At 54.7% G+C, this 12,689-nt stretch overlaps 4 protein-coding genes across 4 annotated transcripts; 3 read left to right on the top strand and 1 right to left on the bottom strand.

Moving 5' to 3' along the window:
• The first annotated feature begins 173 nt into the window (after positions 1-173).
• Positions 174-1,531, top strand: BO94DRAFT_530317 (cytochrome b5 reductase family protein). Its single transcript, XM_025610654.1, has 4 exons — positions 174-270; positions 362-650; positions 704-778; positions 832-1,531. Exons 1-4 carry the CDS (start codon positions 226-228, stop codon positions 1,398-1,400), a joined length of 978 nt encoding a protein of 325 aa, XP_025472351.1. The 5' UTR covers positions 174-225; the 3' UTR covers positions 1,401-1,531.
• Positions 1,532-2,739: 1,208 nt separating this feature from the next.
• BO94DRAFT_530316 (HMG-box) lies at positions 2,740-4,642 on the top strand. The gene is made up of 3 exons (XM_025610653.1): positions 2,740-2,958; positions 3,491-3,877; positions 3,937-4,642. Exons 1-3 carry the CDS (start codon positions 2,878-2,880, stop codon positions 4,384-4,386), a joined length of 918 nt encoding a protein of 305 aa, XP_025472350.1. The 5' UTR covers positions 2,740-2,877; the 3' UTR covers positions 4,387-4,642.
• Positions 4,643-4,994: 352 nt separating this feature from the next.
• BO94DRAFT_506671 (urease Ure) lies at positions 4,995-8,263 on the top strand. The gene is made up of 6 exons (XM_025609581.1): positions 4,995-5,187; positions 5,249-5,335; positions 5,404-5,430; positions 5,489-7,546; positions 7,595-7,654; positions 7,709-8,263. Exons 1-6 carry the CDS (start codon positions 5,167-5,169, stop codon positions 7,967-7,969), a joined length of 2,514 nt encoding a protein of 837 aa, XP_025472349.1. The 5' UTR covers positions 4,995-5,166; the 3' UTR covers positions 7,970-8,263.
• Positions 8,177-11,044, bottom strand: BO94DRAFT_620001 (putative DNA repair protein; the record flags this gene model as incomplete). Its single annotated transcript, XM_025616905.1, has 8 exons — positions 8,177-9,400; positions 9,451-10,035; positions 10,084-10,352; positions 10,404-10,557; positions 10,605-10,703; positions 10,751-10,884; positions 10,938-10,955; positions 11,017-11,044. The coding sequence occupies 8 exons, from the start codon at positions 11,042-11,044 to the stop codon at positions 8,369-8,371; spliced, it is 2,319 nt and encodes a 772-aa protein (XP_025472348.1). The 3' UTR covers positions 8,177-8,368.
• Between the last annotated feature and the right edge of the window lie 1,645 nt (positions 11,045-12,689).

Genomic DNA, 12,689 nt, shown 5'->3' with positions numbered 1-12,689 from the left:
GGGGCAGAGAGGGACCCGTTAGTAATCCGCTCGGAAATAAGTAGTCATAGCGGCCAGGCACGGCGGGCGGCCCCATTGCGTCATGTGCGAGAACGGCGCTTCGGAGTCCGACAGGGAGGAGCTTTAATACCTTTGCCGAAGGTCCTCTCGCCCTCCGCTCCTCCTCCCTCCTCCCCCCAATCCACCATCCATTGAGCCCGCATTGGTGTTTGTCACTCACTGAAAATGTTTGCTCGTCAAGCCCTCCGCTGCGCTCAGCCCCTTAAGCAGGTGAGTCACTTTGTACAAGCACTCCGGTTTTCTTTTTCGCACTTTTGGCTACCTACCGGCGATCGAAAATTGTGCTAAGCGCGGATTACAGGGCTTCCGCAAATATTCCACGGAAGCGCCCAAGGCCAAGTCCTCCCTGCTTCCCATCTACGCCGCCGTCGGTGCCGCCGGTCTCGGTGTCGGTTTGTACCGCTACAACTCGGCCACCACTGCGGCCACCGCTGAGGCCCCCGTGGTCGACCGTCCTAAGGTCTTCAAGGGTGGTGACCAAGGATGGTTTGACCTCAAGCTGTCGGAGATTGAGGTCCTGAACCACAACACCAAGCGTCTGCGTTTCGAGTTCGAGGACAAGGAAGCTGTCTCTGGTCTTCAGGTTGCCTGTGAGTTTCTCTGTCCTGGGATTGTTCAGACTGCCTTGCTCATAATCCCGCAGCTGCGCTCTTGACCAAGTTTAAGCCCGTCGATGCTAAGGTTGTCATTCGCCCTTACACTCCCACTAGCGATGAGGGTACGGCCCCGTGACTCCTCTTGGTCCGACTGAACGCTCACTGACTCGCGCAGAAACTCCCGGCTACATCGACCTCGTCGTCAAGGTCTACCCCAACGGACCCATGTCCGAGCACCTGCACAGCATGAACGTCGGCCAGCGCCTGGCTTTCAAGGGCCCTATCCTCAAGTACGCCTGGGAGCCCAACAAGCACAACCACATCTGCCTGATCGCTGGTGGTACCGGTATCACCCCCATGTACCAGCTTGCACGTGAGATCTTCAAGAACCCCGACGACAAGACCAAGGTCACCCTTGTCTTCGGTAACGTGAGCGAGGAGGACATCCTCCTGAAGAAGGAATTCGAGGAGCTTGAGAACACCTACCCCCGCCGCTTCCGTGCTTTCTACGTCCTGGACAACCCTCCCAAGGAGTGGACCGGCGGCAAGGGCTACATCAGCAAGGAGCTCCTGAAGACCGTCCTGCCCGAGCCCAAGGAGGAGAACATCAAGCTCTTCGTTTGCGGACCTCCCGGCTTGTACAAGGCCATCAGTGGAACCAAGGTCAGCCCCTCGGACCAGGGCGAGCTGTCCGGTATCCTGAAGGAGCTGGGCTACACCAAGGAGCAGGTTTTCAAGTTCTAGACGAGGTGCACATGAAGACTGCAGTGTAATTTTTGAATTGAACCCTGTTATATTAGAACGGTTTGAGCGTGTTGAGCTCTTTGGTGGGAATATATACCTTGTCTGCTTCAGGGTTGTGGGAATCCTTCCGTAGTCAAGTTTGCTTCCAGCAACGCCATGTGAAGCGCACTAAGCAGCCTCACCTAAGATCGGCCTCCAAGACCCTAACCAGCAGGGCTAATCTAAGACCCCCTCACTAGATAAGCACCCAAGCTTTGACAGCACCCCACCAAACAAACAAAGCATCGCATCAGCCAAAACAAACCACAGGACCCCAACAACACCATCGATCTCGTCTTCTCCATCCAAATCTGAGTAGCTACCAGTAATTTCCTGCCTCCTCTATCATAACCAAAAACTATCCATCTTTACAAAATCATACAGACAGTCAAGACAAATGGTGCGACTAGGCCCCCCGCACAGATAAATATATGCCTCCAACCACCAGATCCATAGACACGTTTTACGATAACACGAACCGCGAAGGATGAGAAAAAGAAACATGTTTATATGTAAATATGTACACTGTATTAATGCAAGTAGATGATCCTTAAGTGATGAGTCACAAATGTGCGCGTCTTTGGCGTTGGGGAGGAGGATGAGCACCATGACCATCTGGGTCGATGGGCTGCGCGCTCGGGGGCAGGGGCGGCGGGGTACTCAGGTAGCCGCTCTGCCTACGGTCAGGGCGTGGGTGGGATGGAGCTGCGCGGATGGCGCCGGGTGGGTGTGGGTGGGTGGCTGACCATGAGCAGCTCATTTACGGGGCTGCGATTGGAGAATGGGGAATGGAAAGTGAGGTTAATAGCTTAAGGAGGTCAATGCGACACATGCGCTGGACTTGTGTGTTTGCTACCTAGTCGATTACCCATGGAGGGAACTGAGCAAACTGGGGATCGTCTTCTCTGTTGGATGGGGTGGTAAGCTGAGGAGGTCGATGGTCGGGGTAGATGGCGGTGGCTACAGTAGTGGGTTTCAGCGAGTTTCAGGGCGTGGCATGAGGGAGAGGGGTTGCCAGGCCCGGTGTGCCAACTGCCAAGGGGTCCTGTCGCGAGCGAGTCCTTGGAGTTCAAGTAGGGTGGGTGGATTAGGGGGGGGCACTGGGGCCGGCGACCAGCTTAGGGAGGGTGGCCCCCCTAAAGGGACCCTTCCTTCAGCTTAGCTACGGGGGGGAGCGATCAGCCCGATGGACGGGGGAGGGAGGCGAGAGTCTCTAAGCCCAAAACAGCGAGGGTGGCCAGCTCCGGGCGGGCAGTATTTAGGAGGCCTCGTCCCGCTAAACTGACCCCGCTAGCGAGCGAAAATTCTTCTTTTCTTCAGGTTCCCGTCATCCCTCCCTCTCTTCTTTCTTCCTATCATTACTGCTGCCCCCCCTCCCCATCCCACCCATTGCTATCTGTTCCCTCGGTGGTCGCCACCCCCCATTACCTATCTCAGGATGTCTCGCCGGGAAGATTCCAAGGCCAGAGATGCCACCATCACCGTTGACATTGAAGATTTCACCCGCACCCGCGACAGTGTAAGTTCTTATTTCACATGTCTTTTTGTTCGTTTTGCCTCCCGTGGGCGCGGCGCGCCGGTTGCCTTCCCTAAGCTTATGGTGGCCGGGCGCTGAGCTGCCTCCCCCGTTCACCTTCACCACGCGTCCGTAAACAAAGCCGCCCCCGACGGCGTCTTCGCGACGCTGGCCCTTTGCTTGCTTCTACTGCCCCCCCCCCCCCCCCCCAAAATTTCAAGCATTGTACTATCTGCTTTAGCGTTTGCATTCGTGTCGCTTTACTACCTTCTTCCCCCCTACTGGCCCCTCGGCTTTGGTTTTCTTTGTCCACCGCCCCTTCGCTCTGTAATCCCACCACGCGTCCTTTGTTTCGCGCCACGCCTTCCCCATGGCCCGGCGCGGACGCTCATCCCCAGCCCGGGCGCCTCCATCGTTGCCTTCCACAACCCTGGTGGCGCCTATTTCCCGTGCTACCATTGCTATCAATGCCATGACTTCCGGCGTCCGACTCGCCACCTCGGCACCCAAACAAGCCCCACTAACTCACTCTCAGGTCGTCTCCAGCCTAGTGCAACTGTCGGCGGCTGTCTCGGAGCTCACCAAGGCTTATATGAACCATGCCGATACTGTGCTTGGCCGTACTCCCACCAGCCTGGACATCACCAGCATTAGTGGTATCACCAGCTCTCTCTACGAGTCTGGTCTGCTCGGCGCACGCCCCTCCAGCCCCGGTGCGAAGTCTGAAGTGGGCGAGAAGAAGAAGCGCAAGCGTGCTCCCCCGGACCCCAACGCCCCCAAGCGCGCCTTGACTCCCTTTTTTCTCTACATGCAGCACAACCGCTCCCGTATTGCCGAGGAGCTGGGCTCCAATGCCAAACCCAAGGAAGTCTCTGATGAGGGCACTCGCCGCTGGGCTGAGATGCCTGAAGTCCAGAAAGAGGTGCGCTTGACCGTTCCGCTTCGACCCGCGTCTTTGGGCCATTGCTGACTTGTGCGCAGGTCTGGAAAAAGCTTTACGCAGACAACCTTGCTGTCTACAAGGAGAAGGTGAAGGCCTACAAGGCCGGTCTTCCTTACTCGGATGATGCCAAGGCTGCCAGCCAGTTGCACCAGGGCATTGAGGGCGCCGAGGCGACCGATGTGTCTGATGAGGAGGATCAGGGATCTGAGGCCGAGTCCGAGGAGGAGTCTTCTCCTGAGCCGGTCCGCGAGCCCACCCCCCCGCGTAGCACCAAGCGTCGCCGCAGCGAGGGTAAGCCAGCCGCCAAGGAGGTGTCGACCCCCAGCGAGAAGAAGAGAGAATCTCCCGAAAAGAAGAAGCGCGGCGCTGCTGCTCGCAAGGAGAAGGAGGAGCAGGAGGCCCCCGCATCCACTCGCAAGGCTGCCGCCAGCGACAACAAGCGCACCAACAAGAAGAAGCGCAAGAGCGAGGCTGGTGCCGAGGAGTAAGGGTTGCATTGTGGATGGAGTGACATTGAGATTGGGCGCCCGTGTATTGCGGCCCCTGCTACATGATGTAAATTGCAAATTTGGATATGACCACTGGGTGTAGCATATTACGGATCGCTTGGTTGGGTCTTGCTATCAGGGTTGCTGTTTTTCTCTCGGGCCTGTTTGGCGTCGGACTGTGCACTTTGCGGGGGTGTTCTTTCGTTCGGGGTGCTTGGTCAAAGGTAGTTTATGAATGGAAAAGCTTGATTCTAGCTTACTTGGGCCGTCCTAGACCACTAATACTAGGACTAGTAGTAGTACTTGTGATCTTGTATATGTTGTAGAAGTATAGTACTCGATACGGAGTAGGGCATAGATAGTAAGTAGTATCTACATAGATAGTAGTTGTTCGCAGTGGAGTGGAGCAGCTGCCCGGCGACTGCCGATGGCCTCCAAGCGACCCGACGACGGGCTGCAGCTTGACTGCAAGCCGTTAGTCACCCTCGCCCAGGCGGGCTGCCATAGGTCCAAGCCGGCCTTATCTGGACAGGCGACCGCTTATCGGCCGTGGGCTGCAGTAGTACTAGTAGTATGCGACGATGCGAATTCTGGGAAACCCCCCACATCTCCATCCCAGCCAAACCCACTTCTGCCTCCCCCGATCCGGCGCGCTTTTCCCCTCGTCGCGTTTAAATTCCTTCTTCGAGCCTCTTTCTCTGGGTCCTGTCCTGCCTGTCAACTCTGAACCGAGTCCGGGTTGCGCTCTGACAGCCACCGGAAACCAACTGCCCGCCCAGGATGCATCTGATTCCGAAGGAGGTGCGTTTTCGATCTCTGCTTGGAAATCCCCAACCTCGACTGACTATATTCTTCTCTCCAGCTTGACAAGCTCGTCATCTCCCAACTGGGCTTCCTGGCCCAGCGCCGGCTCGCACGTGGTATCCGACTCAACCATGCTGAAGCCACGGTACGTTGCACATGGACTTGGGTCCACGCGATTCATCTCGACACAACATGGCTAATGAATTTGGTTAGGCTTTGATCTCGTCCAACCTGCAGGAGGTAATCAACCATCCCGGGGAGCTCTCCTGACCACCTCGTTAACCCACCCGCTGCACAGCTGATCCGCGATGGACAATACTCTGTGGCCGATCTCATGTCCATCGGCAAGACCATGCTGGGTCGCCGTCATGTCCTCCCATCGGTCGTCTCGACATTGGTCGAATTGCAGGTCGAAGGAACGTTTACCACGGGTACCTATCTTGTGACAGTACACAACCCCATCAGTAGCGATGACGGAGACCTGGAAAAGGCTCTCTACGGCAGTTTTCTTCCGATACCCCCCGCCGATGCTTTCCCCGACCCCGATCCGGCCGACTACGAACCCGAAAAGATGCCCGGTGCGATCTTGCCCGTGAGGAACGAGCGCATCACCCTGAACGAAGGAAGGAAAAGAATCAAGCTTAAGGTGATGAGCAGGGGTGATCGGCCCATCCAGGTTGGATCGCATTACCACTTTATCGAAACGAACCCACAGCTGCACTTCGACCGTCTCCGATCATATGGATATCGTCTCGACATCCCCGCCGGTACATCTGTGCGATTTGAGCCTGGAGATACCAAGATGGTTACACTGGTGGAGATTGGAGGCAATAAGATCATCCGTGGAGGTAATTGCATTGCTTCGGGCAAGGTCGACCTTGCCCGCGCCGAGGAGATCATGCTCCGTCTGCAGGTGCAAAACTTTGCCCATGTCCCAGAGCCCACCGCCGACAGCGCGCTGGTTGTGACCCCCTTCTCGATGGAGCGCGAGGTTTACGCTCGAATGTTCGGTCCCACTACGGGTGATCTGGTGCGGCTGGGACTGACCAACCTGTGGGTTCGTGTGGAAAAGGACTACACATCCTACGGAGATGAGTGCACATTCGGCGGAGGCAAGACAATTCGTGACGGCATGGGCCAGTCTTCTGAGCAATCCACGAATGATAGTCTGGACACGGTTGTCACGAACGCTCTAATCATTGACTGGACGGGTATCTTCAAGGCCGATATTGGTATCAAGGACGGAATAATCGTGGGGATTGGTAAAGCTGGAAACCCCGATATCATGGACAATGTCACCCCAGGTATGGTGATCGGCTCTTCAACCGATGTGATTGCAGGAGAAAACAAGATCATTACCGCTGGAGGCTTTGACACCCACATCCACTTCATCTGTCCCCAGCAGGTGGACGAGGCACTGGCCTCAGGTATCACGACGTTCTTGGGAGGGGGAACCGGTCCCTCGACCGGCTCCAACGCCACGACATGCACGCCCGGACCCGTACACATGCGCCAGATGATCCAGGCCTGCGACCGCCTACCCATCAACGTCGGTATCACCGGTAAGGGCAACGACTGCGGCGGTGTAAGTATCGAGGAGCAGATCTATGCCGGTGCCGCCGGATTGAAGCTGCACGAAGATTGGGGCTCGACGCCTGCCGCCATTGACTCTTGTCTCGACATGTGCGACAAGTTTGATGTCCAATGCATGATCCACACCGACACTTTGAACGAATCCGGCTTTGTTGAGCAAACCATCGAATCATTCAAGAACCGCACCATTCATACCTACCACACCGAAGGTGCCGGTGGCGGTCACGCCCCGGACATCATCTCCGTCGTGGAACATCCCAACGTGCTTCCCAGTAGCACTAACCCGACCCGTCCTTTCACCCTCAACACTCTCGACGAACATCTCGACATGCTTATGGTCTGCCACCATCTGTCTAAGAACATTGCCGAGGATGTCGCTTTCGCGGAGAGCCGTATCCGCGCTGAAACCATCGCGGCCGAAGACGTGCTCCACGACCTCGGCGCCATCAGCATGATGTCCTCTGACTCCCAGGCCATGGGCCGCTGCGGTGAAGTCATCCTGCGGACGTGGAACACCGCCCACAAGAACAAGGAGCAGCGCGGTCCGCTGCCCGAGGACGAAGGCACCGGCGCCGACAACTTCCGCGTGAAGCGATACGTCAGCAAATACACCATCAACCCGGCCATTGCGCAGGGTATGTCCCACATGATCGGCAGTATCGAGGTCGGCAAGATCGCCGATCTGGTCCTCTGGTCGCCCAGCTCGTTTGGCGTGAAGCCAGCCCAGGTTGTAAAGAGCGGCATGATCGCAGTCTCTAAGATGGTACGTCTCTTCACTCCCATACACATAACCCATATTAACAAAATACAGGGTGATCCCAACGCCTCCATCCCCACCGTCGAACCCGTCATCATGCGCCCTCAATTCGGCGTAAGTCCCAACCCCCTCCAACCCACAACCCCACTAACAAAGACCGCCAAACAGGCCCTCGTCCCCTTCACCTCCATCATGTTCGTCTCTCAAGCCTCCCTCGACGCGGGAGTTGTTCAAACCTACAACCTGCAAAAACGCATCGAAGCCGTCAAAAACTGCCGCAACATCGGCAAGGCCGATATGAAGTTCAATGATATCATGCCGAAGATGAAGGTCGATCCGGAGAGTTATCGCGTCGAAGCCGACGGCGTGCTCTGCGAAGCGGAGCCAGCGGGCACTTTGCCCCTGACTCAGGATTATTTTGTTTATTAGTTGATATCTATGCCGATGGTTGAATGTTGGATATTGGGTTCTTTGACTTGTTATGATATTCCATTTTGTTGTATAGACTTACTTGGACTTTATTTATTCGTTGACATGTTTTCATACGTGGTGATGTGGGGAGGTATTCATGAGGGCTGTATATAGTGAACTGACTGGAGGGATGATGGAATCATGCATGAATGACTGGATGAATTTCTTTCTTTCTTTCTTTTCTTTTTCTTTTTTTTTCTCTCGGGCATAGCACTCAAACATTATACTTACTACTGTGGTTCCTTGGGATATTCCTACCTTACAGCTACGCAACCAAAATCCTATCTAAATATGCCAAAGCACGAAAATAAACATGAAAGAAAGAAAATACATATAAGGAAAGAATGACAAATGAAATCAAAGCTCGATTTCCTCCTCAGTATGATTGTTCCCCGTGGACATCAAAGAAACCGACGCCCAGGCGTCAAAGCTATCTGCTCTCGCGGCTAGATATGCATCTCGGCGGATCTGAGTTGAGATTGATCGTCTCGTATCTTGTCGTTGTCGTCGAGGACGATCATCTGTACCGTCGTAACTGGGGATGGCGGTTATGTCTTCTTCGTCTGAGTCTTGGTAGTGGTGGTGGTCGGAATTTTGTCCGCATTCTTGGGATTTGAATGCGGATGAGCTGAGGGAAAGGGATTGGCTGAGCTGGCTGTTAGGTTGGGGTTGAGAGCTTGAGTTTGGGTCCTCGGGGTGGTCATCTATGGAGGTATTTTGTGGTTCTGGGTTAGTGATTGAAGGTGATGTTGGAGTTACTGGTATGTGCTTGTCTTTGATTTTGAGTGGTCTTTCTGGTAGTGAGTGAGGGGTGGGGCTGATTTCCTCTTCGTCGGTGGTCGTCCAGGAGGAAGGGAGGGGGCCGAGATCATAGAGCGAACGTTCGGGGGGATCGGCGTTGTTGAGTATGTGCCAGGCCCGGCGGATCTCGTCGCGTCGTGCCTTTGCTGCCCCTGGGGTTGAGGCTGGGATGGTGAGTGGTTCATTGATGGGTATCGGGGTGGGCTCGTTGATTGGGTCGAGGGAGGATGGAAGAGGTATCTGGTCTGAGGAGGAAGAGAGTGGCTCGGGGGTAGTTGGTTGAGGATGTTCTGGAACACTACTGTCTATCCCGCTGGATGTTTGTTGGCTTGATTGCGTCCTGAAGGAGCCCTCGTAGCGGGCTCGTTTTCTGGCGCGGAGGTCTGGGTCGTTTGCTGTCATGTCTCGCATGTATTGATCGTGAGCGAACTCAGTGCCGCTGCAGAGTTGACCGAAGAGGGTTTGTATTGACACTCCTTCGTCCCAGTTCATTGGGTCGACTGTGCAGGGGTGGACGTCTTTTGGTTTGAAGGCGGAGACGAGGTCACAGAGCTCGTCGTAAGAAGAATGGCGAGAGTAGGGGAAGTTCTGGGGATGTTAGACGGTGGCTTACAAGTGAAAATGGGGGGTATGCGTACAATGATCCTAGGGAGGGGATTGCCTTGTTTATCTTGAAGATGTGTGTGGTGGTTCACATTGCCTGACCAATCTTCCCCGTCAGGACGACCACGGCTCAGGATGCTTATGAAACTCTCTAGAGACATTTCGTGTGCATCTTTCATACCGTAGGTATCGAGAGAGAGCACATTGGTTTTGGATCGGAACGCATCGACAAGTGCCTGTCTTGTTTGTGAAAGCGCTTGTATATCATGGATACGCTCAAGACAGAGCTTCTCTAGCTTTTCCAAAGCTGACTGGTCTTGGAGCTCGAGTTCGTGAACTTGGTATAGGTCACCGCCTCCCCCGCCTGCTCCAATCTCGGGCATTTCTGAGCCGTCCATTGTTCGGTTGACAATCGGTGCGATGTAGACGGTGTTTCGAGAAGCAGCTACACGGCAGTGAACGCCTGGCTCACAGCTATGGATGCGCGAGCTCTCATCCTCGCTAAGGCAGCCAGACACGAACCGATTACCGAGTTCGTACCCACAAAGGAACGGGGCATCACTGACACCTTGTGAGGCAAGTGACCTATAAAGGTCTATCTGATAGCGATCCACGTGGACCTGGCTGCATCAATATTAGTGCCGCCTGTCGTGAAATGCAATACACACCTTTGAATTGAGGGCTGCCGATAGTGCCATCCAAACTTCTTCATAGCCGAATGTCCAGGCTCGAAAGTAAAACGTAGTGTTGTCCGGATACGACTGAACCTTTGCCAACAGCTCCTTCAGACCCTCTGCCTTAGATGGAAAGGCATGGAATAGATGGGATGGATGGGCAAAGGTGTTGTCAATGTATATGTTGTCCAGTCGCTTGTTCCCTAGGGTGTAAGGGATGAGGACGGGGTGACGGGTGATGCTGTTGACCCACCAAGGTTCAGCTGGAGATTGTTAGAGTCAGGCTTGCAACAGCTCTTGAACATTTTGCGTACCACGGATATCACCGGTGTATAGGATAGCCTTCCCGTTGCCCTCTACCAGGAACATTACTGCGCCTGTACAATGATTTGCATCGAAAAGAGTGACTCGGATTGACAGCCGTGGGGTGAGCTCTAGCTCGGTTGGGGTATTCAACGGGATAGGTCTCTGTTCTGGTGAGCTGATAGGTCAGTTTCCTGCTAGATAAGACGCACCAGAAGCTTCGACAGGTGCTTGTAATGCAGTCTCCGAGACTCTAGAATGCCTTTGCTGAAGTTCATACGATGGGGATATTTTTCGATGCGTAGGAGCATCTGGGAGAAGATGAGAATGCGTGACAAAGCCTCCAATTAGTAAATACCTCTCGAGTGGCCGGAGAGCAGTAGATGAACGTAGTCCTGAAGGACTCCAGTCCTTGAAGATGGTCACTGTGGACATGGCTGAGGAAGCAGGCGAGGGGAGGTGGCCTGTCTGGATTCTTGCGGAAGTAGTCGACTGCATGATTTCAGTGTCGACGTTCCACCCTTCGGGGCTTATCAAGCTCTTACTCTGAATGGAGGGAAATTCTATATACTTAGCGTTAGAGAGCAGGTTTAGCTGCTGGAGGGACCAGAAGTATAGACCTACCCCGGACGGCCCCATCAAAAGTCGACATGGGACGTGGTGGCGCCGGAATGGACAAGGGCTAGAGCGGGATGCAGCTAAATCATCCTGGGGCAGCGTACGTCTCCGTCGACGACAGCAGCACGGAGGATGATGAGTTGGAGAGGAGGGGAGAAGAGAAAAGTGGGAGGCGTGGTGGCTGCCATGGCCGTCGGGCCTGTATGCACGTGACCGCCAATTTTACGATACGGTGAGGGAAACCCATCATGACGACGAGAGTGATTTGGTTTCTCACTACTGTTGTCACTGGCACCATTGGAGAGGGGGACGACGATGATGATATGCCTGCCCGATCTCCAACTAACCTTACCGCCTCTTGCCCCGGACCCTGTCTGATTTGCGAGACATCTTTTTTTCTCCTCGTCGTACCAACCCTTATGCACGAAGACTGACCGGTCCCTCGACGGATGGATCAATAGGCAACTGTCCCCCCCCCTTGGCTAGGCCTTGTGTTCCGCGAGGAAGAAATTATCCTGACCCTATCACGGTGTAACCTGGGGCCCTCAGGGCAAGTACCTACATGACCCCGGCGTGGAAGCCAACGGGCACTGGCAGAGCGTCCCGGCCCAGCGACCAAGTGGCCTTGCAGGGGAACCACCGTGAGGCGAGTGGGCGTCGAGACCCGCTCGCCAGCGCAGGTTTGGTGCCGTCCATGGCTCGAGATTGGGGAGGCGGACAACTTGTCTTGCGATGGATCTTCCTGTTGTCACGGATTTAGGTTGGCTAACTCACAACGACTCCACGCAGTTCGTTTCCTATGCGCTGGTCATTTGCATGCGTGGTCTGGTCGGTCCCCAGGTGTCAGCCGACTGGCACCAAAGGGACCGGGCCTGATATAAAGATGTCCGCCGTTCGCTCTCTCGCTGAGCTCGATTCCTTCGGTCATCACTAACGCTTCTCTTTTGCTTTTCCCTGATTGGGAACAGCCCTACGACCGACAGCGATCATCATCATGGGCCCTTCTTGCAAGTGGTGATTGACAAGTTGACGGATTAGACTTTGGGTCCTAACGGTACCTGAAGTCAAGGCGCCTGGTGGTGTGTCACCTCACCTCATCTCTCAGGAGCCCAACGGTCTCCGACGTCACCGAAGAGATAAACATATAAAGTCTGGGGAACAGTTACCAACATTCCGGCGGCCGTGTTTCATATTTCTCATCCCCTCAACCCACGTGTGATACGGAATTCTATGTGTTGATCCGGTGGAGGCATGTCTTGCTCTGCGTCGGCATCCCCTAAAATATAAACTGCCTGACAACCGTTTCATTTATTGAATGCGGGCCGTGGCTGAAACCGTGGCGAGATCTGACGACTGCAGCGCCCTCCTATTCTTCTAGCCCGTCTCCGTTTCCCGCTATTGCCTGACGATCCCAACGGCCCCCTTCCGCAACCAGATTCATTCGCATTCAGTCCCTTTCTGCTCTCTTGCTTCGATAGATTCCCGTCCTTCCTGAGTTGAGCGAACGATCATTCATCCTAGTGGTCCTCGTCTTCTCTTCACCATTCTCTCTTTTTCTCATTTCAGGATCTACAGCTCGTCTTTTAGTCGACCTCCCTCTCTCTTCGTTGTATATACTTGCCTTTGTCTGGTATACCCCGTTCCTTATCACCGCTCTCCATCACCAACCCTCGCTATCA

Source organism: Aspergillus sclerotioniger (assembly GCF_003184525.1).
Source record: "Aspergillus sclerotioniger CBS 115572 chromosome Unknown BO94scaffold_2, whole genome shotgun sequence".
Lineage (NCBI taxonomy): Eukaryota > Fungi > Ascomycota > Eurotiomycetes > Eurotiales > Aspergillaceae > Aspergillus > Aspergillus sclerotioniger.
Note: the sequence above shows the minus strand (reverse complement) of the source record. Positions and strands in the feature narration are given on the sequence as shown.

Bases quoted from the DNA above. Each gene is read 5' to 3' on its own strand.
- BO94DRAFT_530317 (XM_025610654.1), top strand. From the start codon at position 226: ATGTTTGCTCGTCAAGCCCTCCGCTGCGCTCAGCCCCTTAAGCAG. The intron at 271-361 runs GTGAGTCACTTT...CGCGGATTACAG, and splicing joins GCGCTCAGCCCCTTAAGCAG to GGCTTCCGCAAATATTCCAC. The intron at 779-831 runs GTACGGCCCCGT...TGACTCGCGCAG, and splicing joins CACTCCCACTAGCGATGAGG to AAACTCCCGGCTACATCGAC.
- BO94DRAFT_530316 (XM_025610653.1), top strand. From the start codon at position 2,878: ATGTCTCGCCGGGAAGATTCCAAGGCCAGAGATGCCACCATCACCGTT. The intron at 2,959-3,490 runs GTAAGTTCTTAT...ACTCACTCTCAG, and splicing joins TCACCCGCACCCGCGACAGT to GTCGTCTCCAGCCTAGTGCA. The intron at 3,878-3,936 runs GTGCGCTTGACC...ACTTGTGCGCAG, and splicing joins TGCCTGAAGTCCAGAAAGAG to GTCTGGAAAAAGCTTTACGC.
- BO94DRAFT_506671 (XM_025609581.1), top strand. From the start codon at position 5,167: ATGCATCTGATTCCGAAGGAG. The intron at 5,336-5,403 runs GTACGTTGCACA...GAATTTGGTTAG, and splicing joins TCAACCATGCTGAAGCCACG to GCTTTGATCTCGTCCAACCT. The intron at 7,655-7,708 runs GTAAGTCCCAAC...ACCGCCAAACAG, and splicing joins TCATGCGCCCTCAATTCGGC to GCCCTCGTCCCCTTCACCTC.